The sequence below is a fragment of the Pocillopora damicornis genome, chromosome 2, assembly GCF_964200805.1.
Source record: "Pocillopora damicornis chromosome 2, jaPocDami1.2, whole genome shotgun sequence".
Classification (NCBI taxonomy): domain Eukaryota; kingdom Metazoa; phylum Cnidaria; class Anthozoa; order Scleractinia; family Pocilloporidae; genus Pocillopora; species Pocillopora damicornis.
The window spans coordinates 17837787-17861224 of record NC_142671.1 but is presented as its reverse complement, the minus strand read 5'-3'; the positions used below and the strand labels follow the sequence as shown (position 1 = coordinate 17861224).

Here is a 23438-nt window from a genome sequence, read left to right as displayed (position 1 = left end):
ACGTTGGCGCAAATTAAACCTAGTAAAATGGCAGATTGAAATAAAAAATCCATTGACTAAGGATTGTTAACTATCTAGAATAAATCTTATAAAATTTACCTCACACTCCGTCCGAGGCAGTCGTCGAAATAACCAACTTTTTTCATTTGTGTACGTTGCTGTGTTGCATGGAAACAAGAGAACATAAGGGGGAAGTAGGATAATTTTTCCTTCTTAATGTTTCTTTAAACGGAAGAGACTTACACTTGTGGATCATTGGCGGCAAAATACTGTGATGAAATGATGAAATGGTTTAAAATGTGGGGTTTATCCTACCCTCGTACCACCCCCCTTTAAAAACATTATGAAAGCAAGGGCCATCACGTATTCAGTCAACAAAAAAGACACTAAGCCAGCGCGACTGCTATCTTAACAACAGGGAAGGGTGAGGGAAGGAGTGGGTACTCTCCAGGGTTTACTCAAGAAAGATCTCCTCAAGTAATACCCCGTTAGGCTTTCGAAAACCTTTTTAAACAGGAACCTCTTATGTATACGTTCCTTGTAACCTATTTTGCCAGTCGAAGATTAACTCAGTCCACGGTTTTAAACAGCTCCTTTATTGAATCATGCTTGGAGTAGTCGCGTTCAAAATCCAGTGGTGTCTCACAGTTCTTCTGACTAGCAAGTCGTAATGCAGTGAATTACGTTTATGACGTCATCACGTTATGCGATTAGTATTAATTAATTGAAAATTGTGGCCTTAATTAGCTAGCGCAGTGGATAACATATTAAGCAATACACTCCCCCATCTGAAATGAGGTATAGTAAGTATACGATTTACAAGTGAATTTAAGAGTTCAGTCACTGTTCATCAATAGGCAGTATTAATATTAGGCGCTGTACTGGTCGCTGTACACTTATATAGCCTTTTCCTTTATATTTAGTTACAGGCTCATTTGTTATGTTCTTGTATTCGACGTCTACTTTCCGGACTCTCCCATCCGTTCCTGGATATGTATTAGAAACTCTCCCGATCTTCCATTTTCCTCTTAACAAGCTCGAGTCCTGTATAAGAACGATATCTCCAGTTTTTAAGTTACGGTGGGATGTATGCCATTTTTGACGTATCAGCAAACTGGGAAAGTAATTTTGCGTCCACTTCTTCCAGAAAGAAGATATTATCGTTTGTACGAACGAAAACCGTTTTCTATTACTCGCTCGCTCGTCAAAGATCATGCCACTTGGTATTCGTGCCGTTGCTCTACCAAGCAAAAGATCGTTTGGGCAAAGATATGCACCGTCATCAGGTGACGCAGGGTGCCTTCCTATTGGTCTTTCATTCAGCAAGTTGGCGACCTCGTAAAGTACTGTTTGTAACTCTGAGAATGTTAAGGTACTATCGCCAATAGAAGCGTTAATAGCTCGTTTTACAGATCTTATGAGAGCTTCTGTGACTCCGTTCTGCCAGGGTGCGTCTGCGGATGTAAAGATCCACTCAAATCCCTCAGTTATGCCAAAACCTTTTAGTTTGTTCCAATCCCAAGTCTTGGTCATATTAGAAAGCTCTTTATTTGCTGCGACGAGTTGGGTACCGTTATCTGAGAATAGCTTAGATGGGTAACCATGCAGTGACACGAATCGTCTGAAGACCATAAGGAATTTGTCTGTACTATAGTCTGCTGCTATATCCAAGTAAACTGCTCTTGTCCCTAGACAGTTGAATATCACTCCATACGCCTTAGATGTTGTTCTTTTCTTTACTTCATCGCGAATCTTGTAAGGTCCAAACAAATTGATGCCTGTACTGCTCCATGGAGGGGCTGGTTTCAGCCTTTCAGTTGGAAGGTTGCCCATTACTTGTTCACTGACTTTTTTATCAAGTTTTCTACAAACGACGCATTTGGACTTGATTGATTGCACAAGTTTCAACAGTTTCGGGATCCAGTACCTGGTACGCACTTTGCTGGCTGTAGTTAATATCCCATGATGCCCTTTTCTGTGTATTTGCTCTGTAAATAAACGTGAGAATGGGTGATCGTATGGAAGGAGTATTACTTCTCTCTTGTTGTAGCTCATCTCCATCCATAACTCGCTTCGTCCTCTAATCACATATATACCATCTTCTCGCATCTTAGGACATAATCTTTTGTAATTCCCGTTCTCGATATCCTTCCCCATGTCTTGTTGAGCTTCTCGTATCCAAAATAATTCAGCCCTTTCCAAATCATGTGGTTTGAGATCACGTGTTGCGTTTTTCAGAGATGTTTTGGGGTTTCTGTCATAGAGTTTCAGAACTCTTGCCGTCACCCTTAAGAGCTTGTTATAATTTGAGTACTTGGTGATATGAATCCTTCCTGCAAGGGTATCCTGAAATCCTTCGATTTTTATAGCCAGTGCCGTCTTGACTCGTTCTGGTAATTGTGATTCTAAATAATTGCGAGTTATTGGCCAATCATCTTCTGGTTGTCGTAGGAATTCGGGTCCTTTCTGCCATGCGCTTTCGAGCCCGATATCGCTAGGCTTCTTCCCTCTCGTGAGACAATCAGCGATGTTGTGTTCGCTCTCTATCCAGTACCAATCTGTTTGGCTTGTTCCTTCTTGTATTTCTCCAATTCTTGTGGCAGCGAACGTGTTAAAACCGTAGGAATTTTTCTGTATCATAGCATGTACTATTTGTGAGTCAACAATGTGATAGATTTTTTGAAATTGGTATCTGCATTCTTTCTCAATGAAGGTCTTGAGACGTTTGTTCAATACTGCTTCACATAGTTCGATACGATCGATAGATATTTTTTTGATTGGAGCTAGGCGATTCTTAGAGATGATCAAGTTACTTTCAAATTGACCATTTTTCCGTTCCCAGCGTACATACGCGCATGCAGCGTAGGCGTCTTGAGATGCATCACTAAATATAATAAGAATAGGTTCTCCAACTGCATCCGACGGCTTCACGCATCTCGTGAATCGTACTTGATCCATGTCTTTCAAATCTTTGAAGAAGGTTATCCAGTTCTCTCTATTCTCTTCAGGAATGGGATCATCCCAGTCAAGCTTCTGTTCACTTCCCCATAAGTGCCGCATTAGAATCTTCGCTTTTACAGTGAACGGTCCAGCTAGTCCGAGAGGATCATATACACTATTGATCTGTGAGAGAATCATCCTCTTCGTGAGTTGTTGAGGGGGAAAACCTGTGGTTACGTTATTTGTTTGTAAAGCATGTCTCTTTCCTTTTGGTGAGAACTTGATCTTGACTTCAAAACATAGCTGATCTTCACATGGATTCCATTTGATCTCAAGTATCTTTTCGGTCGACGTATGTGGTGTCTGTACCATGATCGTTTCTTCTTGCTTGTTAATATCTCCTGAGAATATCCACTCTTTAACTTGAAATCCTCCTTTAATAATAGCTTTCTCTATATCTTGGCTAAGGTCACGGGCCAGTTCAATGTTATCTTTGCCTTCGATGATATCGTCCATGTAAGTGTTGGTTTGAATTATGTCTGCTGCTTCCGGATAATTCTTGCGCATCATCTCTGCCGTTTTTCTCAATGCTACAGTGGCGATCGTGCCGGACGGTTTATCTCCAAATGACACTCGCTGTATTATATAGGTGTCTGGTTCTCTCGTACTATCCATGTCGCGCCAAAGAAATCGGTGAGTATGTTGGTCTAACTCCGACGTTTTCACTGTGTGGTACATTTTCCTAATGTCTCCCATGAAAGCAACTCTGTTCTCTCTAAAGCGTATCAAGACTCCTAACAAGTTATTGAGCAAGTCAGGACCCTTTGCCCAATACTCGTTTAATACGTGCCCCATATAGTTCGCACTGCTGTTGAAAACTATACGGACTGGAGTAGATTTCGATTCTGGTTTGAGTACTTCGTGATGAGCAATGTAATGCGTAGGGCCTGTGTAGTTTGTTAATTCTTCCTCGGATAGCTTTCTTGCCACATTTCTTGCCACCATGTCCTTTATCTGTTCGTCATACACTTTCGCGTGATCTGCGTTCTTTCTGAGTCGTCGTTCGGTAGCAGCTAATTTCGCCATCGCTACTTTGCGGTTGTTAGGAAGCTTATGGGGGTCTTTTATCCAGGGGTATTCAGCGGTCCATGAGTTGTCTTCACTGTTGAAACGTAAATTCCGCTCATCACGTTATGCGATTAGTATTAATTAATTGAAAATTGTGGCCTTAATTAGCTAGCGCAGTGGATAACATATTAAGCAATACATAACCCTTTCACCAAATTGATGAAAAATCTCAGGCGTGTCTGTTCTCAAAATGTTTTTAAATGGCTCCTCTATTTACCTGATCAAAAGATTCCACGTATAATTAGAGCTTAAAAAAGTCACTTCTTTTGAATGAACTAAACAAAAGGTGTCCTTGAGAAGCGGCTGGTTTTCACTTTTTCATTATTTGTTTGGTCGGAGAGACCTGGTGCCAACACCCCTGAAGAACTAGTGTGCATCATAACGACCTGGCATGACATTTCTGCCGTTCCATCGTTTCAGCGGAATGACATGTTCGAGTTCCACATGTCGCTTTTTTTCCAGTCAACCGCCCCGATGTAATTTGGTGTAAACAACCCGTCTTCTTATCGTTAGGATACTGGTCTCAATGGAGTACGCGTTCCACATCAGATGAAATTGGTTTCCCACAGGGGAAGTTTATCTGTTAGTACGCGAGCGGGGCCTGTCTGCATGCATAATCCTTACAAACGAGATCCACAAGCTACCGGTACCCACAAAAAAATGAATGCTAACTACTCGCGAGGGCTGCTCCGAAAGCGCATGAACAACGCGGCTTTGATAAACCACAAAATCAAAGAAATAAAGGTTTCTTCAACAACAGAATGTGCCCTCTATTGACTGAGATCATTCCTGTTTGCACTTATCAATACTGGGGTGCACAGTTATTTGGCAAACCATGGGACAACACGTCCCTCACTGATTTGCCAGCTCAACAATGCTTCCGCGGATTCTGACAGAGAATTTCGTGAACATTTGTGGTCTCAAGCATTATTCCACTATTTCAAGGAACTGAAACACCAACTTAATAGTACATTAACCTATTTGGTTTAAGTGGCTTTTGAGGAAACTTCGATATTAATTCGTAGATCTTACCGAGAGGAGGTAACGTTACTGGATCCTACTTTGTTCGTAGTTAATGTTGAAATTGATCCCGAAGTTAATCCCGAGGTTAATCCGAAGTTTATCCCGAAGATATTCCCGAAGTTATCTGAAGTTAATTCGAGAGTAATTCGAAGGAAATCCCGACGGTAACCAAAAAGTGATATCCGAGTAAAGGCCGCGACCAGGTGGACCTTAAAGTTAACAGCTGTGTAAAAATCGACAAGAAAGATTGTCGGAATTGAAAGAGGTTTCGCTTCTTCAAAGAGATTTCGTAAATTTTTGCTTTGGAACGTAATCGAAGCGCATGATTTCTTTGTTGACCTCTGATGTATATTTGGTCTGGGATTTTACTTCGCGCAGATACTTCTGAAACTAGAGTCACATAAAAAAAAAAAAGCAAAAACACTCAGAAAATTTAGGTCAGAAAAACTATCAAAATTGAATTTGCTTAATTGGCATCTGGTCTTTTTAAGTCTCTAAGTTTCAGGATATTTATTACATTAGTGAACTTGCAGGTAAATAGTCGGGCACCTCCACTGGGCCAATTACATCACAACTCACTATTGTCGGTTCAAATGTACAAATTCAAGTGCGGCAAATTATATTAACTAATTATTGTTACTAGGAGAAATACGTTTTACAATGTAAGACCAAGATAAAATTTAAAAAAATACCCTTTTTGACCGCTTTTCTGTACTAAGTAATTATGTCCTCTCGCGATGTAGAAAAAAAAAAACCGTTTAATTTGTGTTGACCGAAATAATTTTTTTAACGTTAGGTTTGCTTTCCTCTATACAAAAATTCCTACTGTCATTCTGCCTTTTAGTGCTCAGTTCCGTTTTTGGCGCAGCACCGTGAACTTAGCATTACGGAAATTGACGTATCGTTGAAATATGCATGTTCCTTTCAAAGCTAATTGCCGACGGTGCACTTAAGAAATGTGCGAATAATAAATAACGGACACACAGTGGCAGGAACCAAATTGTCCTCCTGCAGACGATTGCACACAACTGATCAAAAAGAGATAGTGACTTGTGAACACGAATAGTTGTCATTGGTGAAATGAAATTAAACAAACTGGATTTCATATTTCTATCCCTTCTGTGGGAAACTAGAAGCATTGTTGGACAATGGGGAATAAGTGAGCTAATTTCCTCCACTTTTTTCCTTTTTTTTGTTTTGCTTTGTCTTTATTTTCCTCCTATCCATGAACCGCAGTTTCTCAGAACAAAATAGATGGGGGATACTAGGCATTCGGATTTGTGCTTATAGTCGGGCTTTCCAATCTCCATCGAATATTTTTATTACTCACAGCCGTTTACAAAGTTAGTGAACCCAAGGAAATTTCTATTGAACAGGTCTAAAAGTGACTTTCCTAGCTCGGACCCAAATGGAAACGTATCACAGAATAAGAAGTGTCAGCTTCTTCTACTACTTGTGAAAGAATTGCTAGTCAGCTGGTAAAACATGTCAACAGGGCGAGTAAAAATACATAAAATTACTTTCCGGACCTAACAAGTATTCCACTATAAAGTTTGCACTTTTAGTTCCGTGAAACAAAATCTGCCTAACCATAAGTTCTGAACTCAATCTCGACTCTTCTTATATACAGAAAGATACTTTACAGCTGCAGCTGATTCTATCTCGCTCGAATTGGGACATTGGTCTCAATGGAGTGCATGCTCAGCATCATATGGAGTTGGCTTTCAACAGCGAGAGTTTAATTGTACGCACTCAATAGAATATTGTCAACAATATGCACAATCCCCGCAGACGAAACTCTGTGAAACTCCGCATGTTATGAGCAGCATGGCCGACAACAAGCTGCAAGGGCTGTTTAAAGAACACAAGAAAGACATGGCGTTAATCAACCATCAAATAAAGGAGCTGATGGTCTCCTCAGAAATTGATTGCGCTCTTTACTGCCAAAGATTACCACAATGCTCATCCATTAACATGTGGTTGGAAAAGGTCAGTGCAAAGAAAGCGAGGAACACACAGCAGACATTCCGTGCTTCGCTGATTTGCGAACTTAACAACGCTACTGCTGATTCTAAACCGGACAGCGTGGTATTTATCACCGGTGTCAATTACTACAGCCGAGTCTCAAAGCACTGACGATTTTGGGGTGAATTGACGACCTTGAAGCTTATAGTCAGCGTTCGTATAAACGAACTGGAACAAAATAAAAAACGTTGATTCTTTTAAAATTGTAAATCAAGTAGATGTTAATTTCATGGATTTACCGATAACATTAAAGCAACAAAGAATTACAGCCTGACGAAAACATATTAGTTTTAGTTTTCTGCTTGTTATTATGTTAGGTCAAAACTTGGATGAAAGGAAACATCACTGAACTCACTCTACACGGATACCACAAATTTGTGAACTGGCTGACTTTAAAGGTTCATTTTTAATCTCCTTTCCTTTCTTACCCTTTCTCTGTGTTGTTTCACCAATCGTATTTTAAAAAGAAGCAGTAGAAGGTGAAGCTCAAGACGTGAGTTGGTAATGAATCATTAGTTGGAAGGGAATCATCAGTTGGAAGGGAATCATTACTTATTGACGACAACACATTTGTATTGTCCCTTAAAAATAAATGTACTTCTAAGATCTAATTAATCAGCCCTGCTGTTCCCAATACAGCAGCATAAGCAGTCAACAAGTTGGCAGCCTGCCTCGTCTCCAAAAGCAACCGAGCTTCCAGCAACCAATCGCGCGCTACATTTTTAGGCTCCCCACGAAGCTGATTTACCAATCGCGTCGCTAGCTCCAGATCTCCATGCCGAAGGTAGTACTCTGCGCGCGCTAGGAGATCAAAAGTGTCCAAATTGTCTAAATCTACGAGTTCTCCCTGCTTTACGGGATCAAATGAATCGAAAATTAGGAAAGACTGAATGTATGACAGCACGTGAGTCCATGGTGAAGCTCCGTTCTCTCCTACCATGGCTACTCTTCGACACCATCTGCGGATCTTGTAAAAGCGACGCGTCACATTTTCTTCGTTCAAAACTCCTCTTAACACAACCTCTTCTGGTAGAGAGTTAAGAACTTGTGAGACCAGTGGATCCTCTGCTGCAGCATCGTGAATGGCCGACAACTGAGGCAGCAGCGGTTTTGGTTGATTAGCACCTTTGTCGATAGCTGTAGTCAACGATTGACACGCTGTCCAGAGCTTTTGCGCCTGCTTATTTTGTTTCTCAACATCTGCTCTGCCCTCTATCACTGATGCCACACCTCGTAACTGAGCAAGAGCCCCAGCTAACTGCACTTTAAAAGCCTCTTTTTCTACGGCCATTTTTTGTTGCAAGTCGTCCTTATACCTGAGAAAATGCCATTGTTGCATTAGAAAGGGTAAGTGTAAATGAAGCCCGTAATATGTGCATACACAAAGTCTAGGGCGGGGGGGGCGGGGGGGGCGGGGGGGGCGGGGGGCCGGGGAGGGGAGGGGAGGGGCGAGAGATGTAATTCAAGCATTCTAAATTAAACAGCCCATTTAAGGATAAAGGATAAAAGATGAACACTCAAAACCGTTGACAGAAGATGTGCTGAGGAAGCTCGTTCTCGCAAAACCAACCTGTTTTCTAGTTCCGTAGCCTGAACACGGAGAACCTCAGCCAAGTTATCACTGTATGCTGCCGCCTGGCGACGTAATTGCTGTCGGAGGCTCACCTCGTGTTCTGCTGAAAGCTCTGCTTCCTAAGAGAAACAAGGGCTAACAATCACATTGCCACTTGACTAAGTAATCGTACTTTAACTCTTTACACCCTAACATCAGTATGCATATTCTTCATACTGTTCTCTATACATTTCCTTATATGCATGCAAGGAGAATTTGTTTAACAATCAAGAGGTTTCTTAGATGATTATAATTTCATTTATTCTCATGACCTTAATGTTTGATTCAGGTGTGATATTGAAAGGAGAAATTAGATGCTAATCACCCTCAGGGATTAAAGGGTTAAGCCTATATCAAATAAAAAGCGCGCCTTCTCAAGCTTGAACCACCAGGGTTTTTTTTAAAATTTTTTTAGTGAAAAGCGCGCCTTCTCAAGCTTGAACCACCAGGGTTTTTTTTTATTTTCTTTAGTGAAATGCGCATTTCGAGTGGGCGTCGTAAAGCAAAAAAACAAAATTACCATACTAGCTAAGCGAGACTGGAAAAACGTCACCACAGGTCATTGAAAACTCAAAGTGAAAAATTGCAAATTACCTTGACCCATTAACCCCAAAGAATGACCAATTTCTCCTTACCAAATCAGACATTAATGCCACGGGAATAAAGCAAATGATCATCAACCAAAGAAACTCGATTGTTGAGCAAATTGTCTATATAAGCACCTTAGGAAACGTATAGAAACAGCTTGAAGAATATGCATACTGATGTTAGGATTTTAAGAGTTCAAACGCAAGAAAACGGGAGAGACCTTGTTAGTAGTGAGTTGTTTTGCATCTAATTGGTTGAAAGGGTGCAGCGAGTGTTCAGCAGTAAGCAGTGAACGAAGCAAAGCAAAACTTATGCAATTCCGGATTACTTCGAGCATTAACTTACATGAACATGGACTTAAAATTGCTCTGGTCATATCAGTACTAACATAATAACTCCAAATCCCCCCACCTGGAAAACACTTCACCGGGTTTCACTAAAATCATTACAAGGTACTTACCTTCTTCTTCAGAGTGGTTTCAAATTCGGATACCATTCTCTCGGCTTCTTGTTTCAGTCTAAGTTCAGTCACCCTGGCGTCCTCTTCTCGTTGGATTTTAAGAGAGTTCTCGAGCCTCTTTTGTTCCTCAGTCTGGTAACTGACAAGCTCCTGTGTTAGCTGATCAAGTCTTTTCCGAGCATATGCCAAAAGAACCGACTCAGACCTAAAAAGCGAAAACGAAACGGCTTTAGACTATAGGGTGGGAGACGTTTTGGCCAAACTTTAGTCTAAGTAGCACTCAAGAGAACTTTATTTACCTAAAAGAACTTGAATAATAACAGAACGACCCTCATATAAATAAAGACAGGAAACAAATGTACGAAGTACAGAGTGGACCAGTATCATGAACACCTTACCTATCATCTTTCTCCCCAACACCTTCCAAAGCTTCTCCTTTCAGGGCACCAGGTATTATATCCAGTAGCTCTTTCCTGAACATATCTTTACTTTTGGCCAAGTCTTTCTGATGTTCCTCCAGCACTGCTGCCTCGGCCTTGGTCTTCTGCACGTCTAACGCTGCTTTCTGCACACTGTAACTTACCCTCGCTACCTCTTCTGCTGCAGTAGTTCCTGCTCCTTTAACCCCAGCAGCATCTGCTTCTTTGATAATAGAATGAACCTTTTCTACCTCTTCATTTACTTTTACCTACCAAAGAAAGAAAGGCTTGTTTTCGGAAAAGGTTTTACTTGGTGTAAATCACGAATAATCTGTCCACCACCCTGTCACTTTTTACATCACAGAGCAAAGGAGTGCAAAGCAAGCAGGCAGGAAAAAAAACATTAAATTTGGAGACTTTAAAGGAGCATTATAGAAATTTGTGCACTTAAGAAAATTTGCCTGTTTTTATCAAGATTGTCATCTACACTCTGTCAATCTTCACCATAAGCTTTCCTTATTATTTCCTTCCAAAATATTTGCTCACCCCTGCAAATTTCAGTGATTGCTTTGTTCAAATCTGTTTTTATTGACCGCTTTATACATCACCAAAATGACACAAATGATTGATTTAATAATCTCCATCAAGCAGCCAATTTTGTAACTTTCACATTCAAAAGTCACCAAAATGAAGAATGGTGTCAAAGAGTCTTTTAACCCTTTTACTTCCAGGAGTGACTGCTAAGTAATTTCTCATCACAATATCAATACATTGCCATGTGGAGGGGTTATGAGAAGAGAGAAGACCATCATCTAAGAAACTTGTTTGACTGAACACCAAATTCTTATAGCTGAAATCATAGGAAAGATACAGCAGATGGTACAGAGAAATGAACTTGAGATCTTGAAAGTAAAAAGGTTGTGGAAAGTAACATAAACCATTATCTTAAAATTAATCACCTGTGCAGTTTTGGCAGCATTAACACTTTCAATGGCTGCCTTTTGAGAATTTAGTACCAATTCACTAAGATCCTTAAGAGTTCTACCCTCAAGGGATTGAGCAAGTGCACTCTTGAGCTGTTTAACATGTTCCTGTATGGCTTTGCCAGCTGTTTGCTGAGCCTCTATAGCTTCTTGACCAATACCCTTTAACTTTTCCACTGCATCATGAACCATAGCTTCCATGGCAGTCTGATCTATGAGGGCTTCAACTTCCTTCTCAGTAAGACTTGTGTCCACATCTACATAAATAGAGTAATGGTGATGGGATACGATATGTACCTTCACAAATATACATTGTAAGTAAACTGTTTTCCAGAGAGAGACCTCAAACACCCTCTTTTGATCACAGAGTAGCAAAATCAAATTGAGCAAAAGACACTTATGAGCAAGACACCACAGTTAGTGTTAATCAAAACTATAATTCTCGGACATGAAAGGTTATCAGCAGCCCAATTTAAGCACTAATAGGTCAGTGTGTGCTATGTTTGTTATTGGACTGTGTAATTGGACAGTAAGTGTCATTTGTGCATGCTGCTGCTCTGCATTTGCGGAGTTAAATGTTTTTTTCCCCATGAAAATGTATACCTGATGGCTAGTATATTTCTGAAAATTTGTCATAGCTTTGATCAATTGGTAACAGGACCTCACATAATCCAATTGTGTGAAATCGTACTCATATGTATGATTTTACAGACTGAATTGAACTCCACTCAGTTCATTACCACAACAAATGATACCACTCCACAAAACCTTAAAAGTTTACATCCCTTATTGTACTGGTTGATAAACCTAAACCTAAACAAGTTTAAAAACATATAATGTAAATCCTTGACTTTGCACCTTCCATCAAAAGGCATTCCTTCAATTAAGTACAGTACTCCCCTACTGGGCAAGCATTAAATTAAGCACCCAATTGAGAGTCCTCCCTACCCAAATATTTTAGACTGGTGATCACAGATACCTTAATTAATCAATGGTTAAGTACTCTTTTTGTTTGTGGATATATTAGGTTTGGAAAATTTAGGATGGACATCAACTGTGCCACTGATGAAAAGTTAAGATTAGTTTTGTCAATTAATAAACAATTGTTGTAACTGTTTGCATAGAGATGTAACATTACAAAAAGCAATCACATCTGATTGTTGCCTACATGTATGTATGCACTATCTGAAAAAGCAAGGCTGTAAACAACATTTATAGATGTTTCCTTCCAAGGCATGACTATCTGAGGATTTCAAGAAGCATACATGTACATGTATCTAAAACTTACATAATGTTTCATATCTCATCAAACTCTGATGCAATCCTGATGGGTGTGTTCCTAATATAATTTTTAAGATCCCAGGAAATAATGAGAACCTGTTCACATACTGTGTATGATGTAATAGTGGTTTGTTATACATAGAGTTCCATGGTACCAAAATTAATGACTTTTCTTGATATACAGACATTTTTGAACCAAAGCACAACAACAATTGCAGTGTTTCAGTTTAAAAATGTGTGTGTATTAAGATACCCCCTGTAATCATCATTGAAGAAGATCATACATGCAATTCCTGTAGTCAATTTTTGTACCTTTGATTTCATGAGATCCAGTATCTTCTCCTTTCTCAGCTGGTTTCCCTATACCTTCTGGTACCTTGGCTGTGGTAGCAGGCTCAGCCTCCTTTTCCACAGCAGACGAGATATCAAGGTCCACAGAAGAAACACCCACTTGATCTAGAGCTGACACAGCAGCTGTTGGTGACTCTGCTTTTCCTCTACCTCCAGGCTTTGGTGATTTACTAACTGTATTCTGAGGGGCATCAGGCTTAGGTTCTATTGAGTTAGCACTCTCTTTTACTTCCCTTTCAACTGTTCTGGCAATTGCAAGATCGACAGCAGAAATGCCTGTTTGATCAACTGATGAAACAGATGCCACTGGTTCCTTACTCCCAGCCAAAGGCTTCACAGGTTTTCTTGATGAAGGATCAGCATCCTAGTAAACATAGAGTTACCAGCACTTAATTAGAATAGTGCTTCAAGTCTAGAGATCTACACACAATGCTGAAGTATACACTGTATATGGATTGCACCATAACAATGTTGTTGCTACATGCTAATAAAAAGTTTAATAGACATAGAACAATTGTCTGGATAAAGCTGCCAATTTTCATGATTTCATATAGCCAACCTTTCAAGGAATCATTTATCTATATGGAGGATTAGGTGGTGGAAAAAGAGAGCTTGAATTCTTTGAACAATTAAGATAATATTTCTTACCTTTTGGGGAGCTTTATGTGTTGAAACACCAAAATTCAATGGTTCATCGAAAGAATGAGGCTTTGTTGGGTCTCTTGAAGTATTGTTTACTTTCCCACCAAGAATTGGAGATGTTTTGCTCCCTGTTAAGGACTCACCCAAGGTACCCAAATAAGGTGCAAGATATGGAAAATTTGTGGCCCACCATGTGCGGACATCTGCGCTGTAATGAAAGGCTAGAGCTGCTCCAACCACACCTCCACTACTGGCTAAGGCTACTCCTGCTGCTATTTTCCAAGCTGGTAGGCCTTTGGTTGACCTACATAAAAAGTGTAGCAAATTGTAGAATGAAAAATTAAAAAAAGGTAGAGGTAAACTAACATAATTAAGTGTATTTAGAAGTCATTTCCCAACTACATGTGGTGTCTATTACTACATTTAGTTTGAGCAAACTTAACACAAAAGTTCAAAGCTCCCTCAGCTCCTATCATATTCACAAATGAAAATAGAGGATTTGGTGGAGAATGAAAAGGCAACACATCTATAAGTGCTTGCTAGTAAAGAATGAAATTTGACAAATTTTTGTGAAATACTAAATACTCGATTGAAGGTAGGCAAGTGGGCAGAGAAAGTTGCTTCTTGAGTTGAAAATCTACTTGTTCCAGAGGAGGGTTTTTTTTTTTTTTTTTCAAGTGCTGAAATGGAATTCCTTAGTAGGTCATCCTGCAGCTAGTACCATGTCTGGCTGCACACCTGGGAAAGACTTTTATATGTTTAGGGTTGGTAATTATAGGGGCTGCCCAGGAAATGGAATTCGGAATCTAGCTTATAGAGAAACTGTACTTCAAAATGCTACACTATTCCACAATTCTGCCAATTTTTTAAAAGCTCTCTCTAAAAAATTAGGAAAATTTCGATTTTAACTACTAAGCAGTTGGCACAATGATTAACAACCCCCACACTCTACCTCTCTGACAGAGTATCAGCTTATCATAGTAAGGGAACATTTACAGTCTTTGCCTAACATGTTCTGAATAGGGTAAATACAGTAAATACTGTCCATAATTCCCCACCAATAGTTCAAAACTTCACGTTGAAATTACTTAAAAAGCTTAATTCGATACTGTGGACTGTTCTACCACACTTACCTTGGGGACCCTGCTGTAGTTGATTCACATCTTCTTAGTTGTGCATAAAAGTATCTGTTTGCTGAAGACAAACGACCCTACAAAAAGCCAATATACGGTACATGTACAAAGCGTGTTGGAGGAAGCACGAGTAAGTTGATCTAGTATTTCTCCATATCATACAGGTGCAGAATCACCTTGTGTGTTCTTCTTTAACCTTACAATCACAAAAGCAACACCACAGTACAAACCTTCGAGGATGTTAGTCGAGATAAGTTTACAAACGATTGCAATAATGACCCTCTTGTACTTTTGATTCGGAACATTTCACAAGCCTGTACTAGTGATTCCAATATGGCGGATTGCCTTTACACTCTTGGTTCCAAGTCTCTCACCAACTGTACTTTGATTGGCTGCTAAATTAGATAATTTTGGCGGGAAAATAATAAGGCTCTGCTGTATTGCCATCAGTCAGATTAATTCGCGATTAAAGATTCGACATTGTAGTTTGGGACAAGAGTAAAAGAAGAATGCAAACTCAGAAGACGATTTCCAGCTTTTTCAGTCCTTCTGGCACTGGAATCAAAAGAAGGGCAGAAGATGAGGATGCAGGCACAGACGAAAATGCGAATTCGCCGCCTCTTAACCCGAAACGGCTGGCTGTAAATCTCTCACCAGAGCAAAGAGCTCGCATCGAAGCTAATCGAAAGGAGGCACAGAAGAAACTGCTCGCGAATAAGAGTCCACAGTTCTTCGGACCTTCGTGGAAGAAAGCTTTGGCAGCGGAATTTACCAAGGAATATTTCCAGAAAGTACGTGTGCATTGAATCGATTAATCTATTTCCACAAATTTATGACTTGAAAGGGTAATAATAATTAATGTTGAATTATTATGTCAACAGCTTATGAATTTTGTTAAAGAAGAGAGATCACGCAAGACGGTCTATCCTCCAGGTACGTAAATTACATCCCCATTCCTCCTGAGTGTTTTTGTTTATTTGATGTTTTGATTAATAAGTGTTCAATTATTTTTAAGAGCATTTTTCGTTTTGTACTTGTAGGATAGCCAAGCTTACAGGAGAATTTTAAAAATACACGTACTATCCTTATGTAATCACAGACATTTTAAAAGAATAATCAGTAATTCTGAGAGGGGTGCTGGGTTGTGGTTGAAATCTTTTTTTAATACCTAAGATGTGATTTGGATATTTTACCAGTTAGTCTGGATTTGATTGGAAAAAAAAATGACAATTATGACCAAATGGTTTTAGGCTGACATCTTCAAGGGTGACATTTTTATGCTTTAAGAGACTTTACTTTTAGAGCTGGCATTTCTTGTTAGGATATTTACTGATGAAATCCATCTCCTTCAAGAAGTACCTTCGTCGATGCCTTTATGCTGGGCCAAGATTGTTAGGAAGCAAGTGATGCAGTTTTACTGATACCTCAAGCTAACTTTGTTTTTGTTTACTGAAAATAGAAAAGGATGTGTTTAGTTGGACTCTTCAGTGTGACATCCATGAGGTAATTTTTGAGATTTGATTTACCACAAATGATCATTTTTGATTATGTCTAAATTAAGGACAATCATAATGATTACCACATGAAACTGTGGCCAGGGTCATCAAGATGTGGAGAACATTTTATTCTGTGTATGCTGCATTTCCTCATTAATCAAGAAATAGGAACAGATGCAATTGAACTACTGAGACAATTTGGCAAACACTGTGGAAAAAAAGTATCTTAACATCCTGTCCCCATATTGAGGCAGTTACAGTTACAAGTTACTGCTAAGAATCAAGGAAATGATTCTAAAGGGATATAAAAGCTAAACCAATTGTACAAATGTAAAGAGAGTTTTAAAGGGATTTTTCCTTTTATTGTTTCTATTTGCTGTGAGTGAGGGTGTGAGCAGGTATTCTACATGGACGAGGGATCAACTTTAGCCACTTATTAGTATTTGGGGGACAAGCCAAGTTATGCTACTATTTTATTAAAAGGAAAGGATCACATTCATACCCAAACCCCCTCAGCAGTGTCCCTGAAACAATTTAGCAAAGGTTTCCAAATATTTTGATGTAGGCATCAAATTTAGCAAAAGTAGGTGACAGTGAAAAAGGATCAATAGGTAACCATTTTGACAGTAGTAACCAGCGACATATTATCAAATAGCCAGCAGAACTACAGTGGTCACTGGCTTGTTTTGAAATCCTTAAGTCAGTGATATTCTTGTACATCAGGTTAAGGTTGTGATTATTGGTCAGGACCCTTATCATGGACCAAGGCAGGCACATGGTAAGTTTCAAATAACCTGTTGAATGATTTTCTGCCCATTAAGATTTACTATTAGTCATTGATGTTTGTCCACAATTACCTTAATGGTCTTGAAAATGACTCCTTTTTCAGGACTTTGCTTCAGTGTTCCTCCTGGAGTTGGTATACCACCAAGGTGGGTGGGAAAAATTGATATTTAAGCAGAAATTACTTATTTTAGACTTGACCATGTAGATCACAGGTAATATCCTTTTCCTTTATATTCAACAGTCTGGTAAATATATACAAAGAGTTGCAAAATGATATTGAGGGCTTTGAACCACCTAAACATGGATATCTATTGGGTTGGGCAAAACAAGGTGAGTTGAGTTTGGCTCATAAAAAGTGTATTCATTTTATGAACATACAAACATGGCATAGAGAAAGACTTGTGTCTCCCCATGATGCCATTTTAAACTCAGCCAGTTCTGATCTCTTGATAAGATGCTCATCAACTGAGCCACAGAGAATTAATGTTGGTGAGACAGGATTGGACAATGATGTTTATATTCAACAATTAGATTCTTATCTCAAGATTTCTTCAATGAGATTTTGATGAATCTACCACTTTGCATAGTTATCAAGAGCAAATAATTGAATTGTTATTGTACAAAATCTACCTTTTGTACAAGGCTTAACAAGACGGGCTTGTGTTATTTTTTACAATTGCACATTGCCAGGTCACTCATCATCTATCACAAAATAGAAAGCAAGGGGCAGAGCCAATCAGTTACCAGTATTTTGGCTAGAACACAGAAAGACCTCTACTAATACCTTAGTATTAGTACAGACTGGAACATGCAATAGTTTTCATTGGCTTAGCCATCATGGGTTATGAGCCATTACACCATGTGCATGTAAGAGTCTTGTTGAGATAAACAATCTTATTGATAGTATTTATCATGTGTCTTTCTATTCTTTATCAATAGGTGTACTGCTCCTAAATGCTTGTTTGACAGTTGTTGCTTCACAGGCAAACTCTCATAAAGATAAGGTCATTATATGAAATACCTACCTTAAATTTATTATTTGATATGACACATATATCTTTATTGAGTTATAGGACCACATTAATCAGGAATCTATATTAATTAATATAGTCCAATAGTGGTAGCCCAACCCATCAATCTAAACAAAAAAATCCCATTCTAACTTCAAGCTTCCCTTTAAAACTTTTCTTTATTTAACCCTCCTTCTCACCATTTACAAAATGTCTCTCTCCACCCCAAAGTGTTGATAAGTGGATTTAGCAAACTGTCAGAGAAACTTGACAAAAAGCCAAGGCATTACCCTGTAAAAGACTGAAATTCTATCCTTGGGGGGGGGAGGGGGGAGCAATACCCCTAATTCCTTCTTGCGGCTGAAACTGGGATAAGCTCTGGTAGGATGGGCTGAATTTCTCTTCACCCTCACCCTGTAAGGTTTCCGTTGACCCTGCACAAGTTTGAGTGTAGATAGGTGGGATACTTCCTGAAAGATTGAAAACTCTCATTTGCATGTCATTTACACTGTTTCTCACTCCTTTCTTTTACTGTTGGAGGCTGTTACCTCCTTACTATTATTTCAATCACTTCAGTCACCACACAAGCCTTTATTGGTTAACATAACAAACATAGTCATTGGCCCAGATCTAATCATACTTTGATCTTTACAGGGATGGGAGAAATTTACTGATGCTGTAATAAGGTGGATTAATACAAATCTTCATGGTGTTGTTTTCCTACTTTGGGGCTCATATGCTCAGAAGAAAGGCAGCTTCATTGACAAGGTACAATTTCATAGGTTCTTGCAAATAAAAATATTTTCTTCTGTTCATATCACTTATGGTATGATATGGTTGGGAGAAATTTTTGTGGTCACTCCTATTTATATAAGGCTTAAATTTTCATCATTTTCCAGCTTGTCCAGCAAGTAGAAGCACTACTTTATTTGAATTTGATTTGAATTTTAGAAGAATGCCTGAAAGGTTTACAGACTGGAGATATTTTCAAATACATTGTACATGTATATACGGGCAGTCAATTCAAAATCTATTTCAAGTCCATTGTCACTATTAATCATCTTCCTGGCAATGGAATAAGTACTTCTAAAGTAACCCTTTACACCCTAAAATAAGTAGTTATAAAATCTCCACTCTGTTCTCTCTCCATTTCTTGTTGTACTTACAAGGAGAATTTGTTTAACAATCAGGAGCTCCTTTAGTTGGAGATCTTTTCCATTATTCTTATGACCTTTATGACTGTGTGATTTAGGGTTGGTATTGTAATGAGAAATTAGATGCTGGTCAATCATAGGGGTCATAGGGTTAATGTGGATTTGATTCATGTTCAGACACCTGATGAATGGTCTATTTGAAACCCATTTCAAATAGAGTATCATCATCAAGCTTCCTAAGAAGAATGCAAATGAAAAAGTATTTAAAAAGGACTGTTTTCAATCTCATGGCTTCTTAGTTGTTTTCCTTTTCACTGATTATCTTGCAGAAGAAGCATCATGTGTTGAAAGCTGTTCACCCTTCACCTTTGTCAGCCCACCGTGGATTCTTGGGTTGTAAACACTTCTCTCAAGCCAATGCATATTTGAAGAAATCTGGGAAGAGACCTGTGAATTGGTGCAATCTTCCTAGTGATGAAAATGAGGCTGTGAACTGAACTTTGACTGAAATCTGGCATTATAGTCCAAACTTTATTATAAACTTTTACTCTAGTTAGCTAAGGGTGGCATGTTTGTTTTGTCATAACTTGATAGTTTAATTCAAAATTACATGTGTTGGGGCTACTATGCAAATGTTTTGATGTTGAATATTCATGGTTTTACAAGTTTTTCATTTGTCATTTTCTGTTGTGTTAGACATGGAATGTCATCCATAGTTTGGTCGTGTAGGCTGACATTCTGAACTTATTGGAAAATAGGTGAAAGCTTTCAAGGTGGTGTTGATGTTAAATATTCATGGTTTTACAAGTTTTTCATTTTTCATTTTCTGTTGTGTTAGACATGGAATGTCATCCATAGTTTGGTCGTGTAGGCTGACATTCTGAACTTATTGGAAAATAGGTGAAAGCTTTCAAAGTGGTATTAGAGAAAAGGATTTCTTGAGAGTTTTCTCAGTTAGATCCTGATTAAAGAATTGAGCTTTGGGCAGTCATGATATTAAACCTTAAATCAATAATTGATTAACTGATATACTGAGCAATCAACGTACTTTGATATAGATATACTGGTGTCCTATCATAAATGCTGCAATCTGATTGGCTAAGCTGTTTTTGCAACCATTCATTGTTAGATAGAGGATTAAGTGAGTGGCCTGACAATGTGGTTGCAAAAACAAATTAAACTGGAAATCTAAGCCATTCTCACTGATAAGTTTTGAATGAGTAATCAATTTACATTTAAAATAATAGAGATTTAAAATTTATATTGAAAATAATCCACTTTATAGTATAAATCTACTAGGTTTTGAAAACTTAACAAGACAGGTTTATATTTTTGTTTTTTGTTTTTTTTTAACCGCACACTGTTAGAATTCTTACTTACTCACTGTCTATTATGAAATAGATAGTGCTTGGCGTTGTGAATCAGATTGCAGCATTTGAGATAGAACACTACTAGATTTATGCGATAGAAATTTCTAGCTCGTAATCTAATGGTTAGTTTACGGAGCGGATCTAAACTTCAAAGGCAAAATTGTTTTATTTCATTGTACTTGACATACCACACTGATACATTACAAGTACATGTCCCTCTTAAGTATGGAAATATGTAAAAAAAAAAAAAAAAAGATCAAAATGACCTGCACTGTAAATAAAGGTTAACGATGTTTTGTTTTCACACCGCTTCTTCTCGCACCATTGTTGTGGCTGCTTGTGTTTAAATTCCCCTTGAAATTTTTTCGTCCAACTCTCAAGAAATCTGCCTTTTGTAATTTTCCTTTACGCAGTTTTAGCTCACTGACGAAAAGAGGAAATGCTTGATCAATAAAATTACTCACACTTTGAACTATTTTTAGCCTTCCATTTTATCCTCAAAATAATAATAATAATCAGTCAGTCAGCGATAATCAGTCTCCAAGTGTTCAATTTTTTTAGCCGATCTAATGTTCAAATAGTTGCGATTAAATTGAAAAGCAAGCAGAAATTTGTGAAAGATCTTATTCCATCTCCAACTTTTAAATTCTGATTCGTGTTAAGACTAGAAACCAAAGAAAAGGAATTACAAAAAAACAATTTTAATACGTGAGAGAAATTTCGACATCTTTACTTCTTCACCAGTTGCAAATTTTCGTCTGATTTGAAACTAAAATTTCCAATCAGATTACGGAATAATGTTCCATAATTTCGTCTTACTCGCATCCTCTGGTTGATTTTCCCTTACTTAAGTTTTTGTTGCAATTGAAGATGACAGAAGACTGTTGAAAGAGGTATTGCACAATAAAAACTGCTCGGCCTTGTTTAATTTTGAATTGTTTTTGTCAAACCTAAACGTCATTTGCAAAGCGGCTGTAATATTTCCTCTTTTGCTACTAGCTCTTGAAGTTTCTCACCGTGCAACATCTGAGTCCGCACCGACTTGCCAGCTCAGATCGCTACTGAAATTAAAAGTTAGAACATATGTTTTCGTATTGGGAGCGAATTCGGTTCCTTTATGCGAATCTAGTGGGCATCTTCTATTACAGGGGACAAGTTAAAACGGTGAGAACTGGATAAAGGACAAAATTAATGGTGTGTAAATTGGGGCGACGCCTTCTACAACTTCTGTTATCTGCCGGTGCACTTACTCATAGAAGCTTTTCTTGATAGATCTTCGGAACATCTTCAGACTTACAGCTGACATAAAAATTATCACCAAAATGTTACTAATTGTGTTCGAGCGCTGTCGACGCAGTTCCTCCCGTTTCAAACCTGTTGATGGATCAAATGACAGGTTAAGTATTTGTATCACCATCAACATCAACACGACTTCCATTATGACGTCATCATCATCATTATGTTAAACATTATTGTCGTCATTACATTCTAGCCTTGGTGTCATCGCCCTAAGTTTAACAAATATTTATAACAGAGGAGGTTTTGTGACATTCGAACTTTCTTGCCGACGATGCCTGTGCTTCCTTAAGCCCCAAGAGTCTTCCCGTATTGTACCAACCTTGTATTCCACTGATTTCCTCGTCCAAGATGCAGTCAAAAGCCCAGTCAATCAGATCATATACATCACTTGTTTGATCTGTGAGCCACAAATACGTAGTTTTCTGCATAGAATAAAAAGAAATAGTCGACATGGATTTCGGTAACGTTTTTTTTTTTATATATCAAGGAATTGTACCACCAGGCTTCCATATTCGTCGACAAATTCAGTTTTCTCTTGACTTTTTTTTATAGGTTGTTATAACTGAGTTACCCCATCCAATAACTGACAAACAAGTTTTTCGCAGCGAGCCGGGAAATTTAAACTCGTTAGGGAAGAACTTTATTTGCTTTGGTAGATGACTAAGTAATGAGGCTTGAGGGAAATTCCGTTCCTTTAGCAAGTTTCCTGTCGTTCACATGTAGTTATTGGATGTGGCGAAAATTCTGATGCTGTTGACGCATGAATTCACGTCAGGTCGCATAGCAGCTCCATTGTAAACAAGAGTTTCACATTGGAACAATCAAAACCAAGAAAATCGTTTTTGAATTGTGTTTTGACCTATCTAAAAACTTTTTTTTCATAATAGCCAAATTAATAAACCCACCAAAGATATCCAGAAGAGTTGGATCAGGCTCTCCATCATGAGTCCTCCAAATCCTCCTGGATGTTCTTGAATTCCTTAGGAGAAAGAAATAGAGTGGGTGGAGGTCAAACTTGGGAAGGGGGCAAAAACCTCTAACACTACCAGTCACAGTATTTTTTCAGCGAAAATTAGTGATTAACATGATTGTTAAAAAAGATTTCAAAACTGATGTGATAATAAATAGAGGTTGTTAGTTCTCTTATTGACTACTGACTTGACTTATCTAATTCGAAGGCTGGTTCAGTTTTTCTTTCATTTCAGAACTTAACAGTAAGAGAAAAGGGAAAACTTTACTCACCCGACCCTCCAGGGAAAGAAGCAAACAGAACAAGGCATAAAAGCTCACTCCAAATGAAAACGATTCGCATTTCAATTCTGTTAAAACGCTACCTCTCTATCTGCAAACCCAGGCAAAATCTCAACTGAAACGAACAAGACGTTGACGTTTCAATCGAATGCATGTGTATCATCAAAAGGACTTTTTTTCTCGCGCGCTCGTGCTTGAAGTTAAAACTTCAAGCACGAGCGCGCGAGAAAAACTGCCATCAATGCCATGAAGGAGAATGTGCACGCTTCAAGCTTTGACTTTTAAGGATATCATTTCCCGGTAAAGTAAGGACAGTACTCTATATTGTAAATGTTGTTAGTTTAGTTTCTGAAATCTCAAACTGCTATCAAGAGCGATTCTTGAAATTCGGTGTGCACAGTCTTTGCGTCACGTCATGCAAGCGCATTTGGTTTTTAGCGTACGCTGAAAGATTTTGGATGCGAACAGGCAAAAGTGGAGGCGAACC

General features: G+C 38.5%; 4 protein-coding genes across 4 annotated transcripts; 1 reads left to right on the top strand and 3 right to left on the bottom strand.

The window, feature by feature from the left end:
* Nucleotides 1-840: 840 nt before the first annotated feature.
* Nucleotides 841-4026, bottom strand: LOC149050149 (uncharacterized). The gene has a single exon (XM_089192198.1). It carries the CDS (start codon nt 4024-4026, stop codon nt 841-843), a length of 3186 nt encoding a protein of 1061 aa, XP_089048324.1.
* Nucleotides 4027-7308: 3282 nt separating this feature from the next.
* Nucleotides 7309-14957, bottom strand: LOC113671179 (MICOS complex subunit MIC60). Its single transcript, XM_027187393.2, has 9 exons — nt 14816-14957; nt 14586-14662; nt 13459-13756; nt 12772-13174; nt 11155-11435; nt 10175-10464; nt 9777-9981; nt 8687-8808; nt 7309-8432 (listed from the first exon to the last, which is right to left on the bottom strand). The coding sequence occupies exons 1-9, from the start codon at nt 14888-14890 to the stop codon at nt 7724-7726; spliced, it is 2460 nt and encodes an 819-aa protein (XP_027043194.2). The 5' UTR covers nt 14891-14957; the 3' UTR covers nt 7309-7723.
* A 40-nt stretch (nt 14958-14997) lies between these two features.
* LOC113671196 (uncharacterized) lies at nt 14998-20873 on the top strand. Its single transcript, XM_027187414.2, has 9 exons — nt 14998-15376; nt 15467-15518; nt 16045-16088; nt 16805-16859; nt 16971-17013; nt 17109-17197; nt 17807-17871; nt 18532-18645; nt 19361-20873. Exons 1-9 carry the CDS (start codon nt 15095-15097, stop codon nt 19526-19528), a joined length of 912 nt encoding a protein of 303 aa, XP_027043215.2. The 5' UTR covers nt 14998-15094; the 3' UTR covers nt 19529-20873.
* LOC149050148 (uncharacterized) lies at nt 20686-21839 on the bottom strand. Its single transcript, XM_089192193.1, has 3 exons — nt 21652-21839; nt 21418-21462; nt 20686-20824 (listed from the first exon to the last, which is right to left on the bottom strand). Exons 1-3 carry the CDS (start codon nt 21837-21839, stop codon nt 20686-20688), a joined length of 372 nt encoding a protein of 123 aa, XP_089048319.1.
* Between the last annotated feature and the right edge of the window lie 1599 nt (nt 21840-23438).

What these genes read in the sequence shown, in the direction of transcription:
- LOC149050149 (XM_089192198.1), bottom strand. Translation starts at nt 4,026, where the DNA reads ATGGCGAAATTAGCTGCTACCGAACGACGACTCAGAAAGAACGCAGAT.
- LOC113671179 (XM_027187393.2), bottom strand. Translation starts at nt 14,890, where the DNA reads ATGTTCCGAATCAAAAGTACAAGAGGGTCATTATTGCAATCGTTTGTA. An exon ending in GTTGGGGAGAAAGATGATAG is followed by an intron (nt 9,982 to 10,174) that starts GTAAGGTGTTCA and finishes TTCGCTTTTTAG; the next exon opens with GTCTGAGTCGGTTCTTTTGG. An exon ending in GCTACGGAACTAGAAAACAG is followed by an intron (nt 8,433 to 8,686) that starts GTTGGTTTTGCG and finishes GCATTTTCTCAG; the next exon opens with GTATAAGGACGACTTGCAAC.
- LOC113671196 (XM_027187414.2), top strand. Translation starts at nt 15,095, where the DNA reads ATGCAAACTCAGAAGACGATTTCCAGCTTTTTCAGTCCTTCTGGCACT. An exon ending in CAAGACGGTCTATCCTCCAG is followed by an intron (nt 15,519 to 16,044) that starts GTACGTAAATTA and finishes TACTGAAAATAG; the next exon opens with AAAAGGATGTGTTTAGTTGG. An exon ending in GGAGTTGGTATACCACCAAG is followed by an intron (nt 17,014 to 17,108) that starts GTGGGTGGGAAA and finishes TATATTCAACAG; the next exon opens with TCTGGTAAATATATACAAAG.
- LOC149050148 (XM_089192193.1), bottom strand. Translation starts at nt 21,839, where the DNA reads ATGGAAGTCGTGTTGATGTTGATGGTGATACAAATACTTAACCTGTCA. An exon ending in ATCAAGAAAAGCTTCTATGA is followed by an intron (nt 21,463 to 21,651) that starts GTAAGTGCACCG and finishes TTTTAATTTCAG; the next exon opens with TAGCGATCTGAGCTGGCAAG. An exon ending in GCGGACTCAGATGTTGCACG is followed by an intron (nt 20,825 to 21,417) that starts GTGAGAAACTTC and finishes TCTTTTCGTCAG; the next exon opens with TGAGCTAAAACTGCGTAAAG.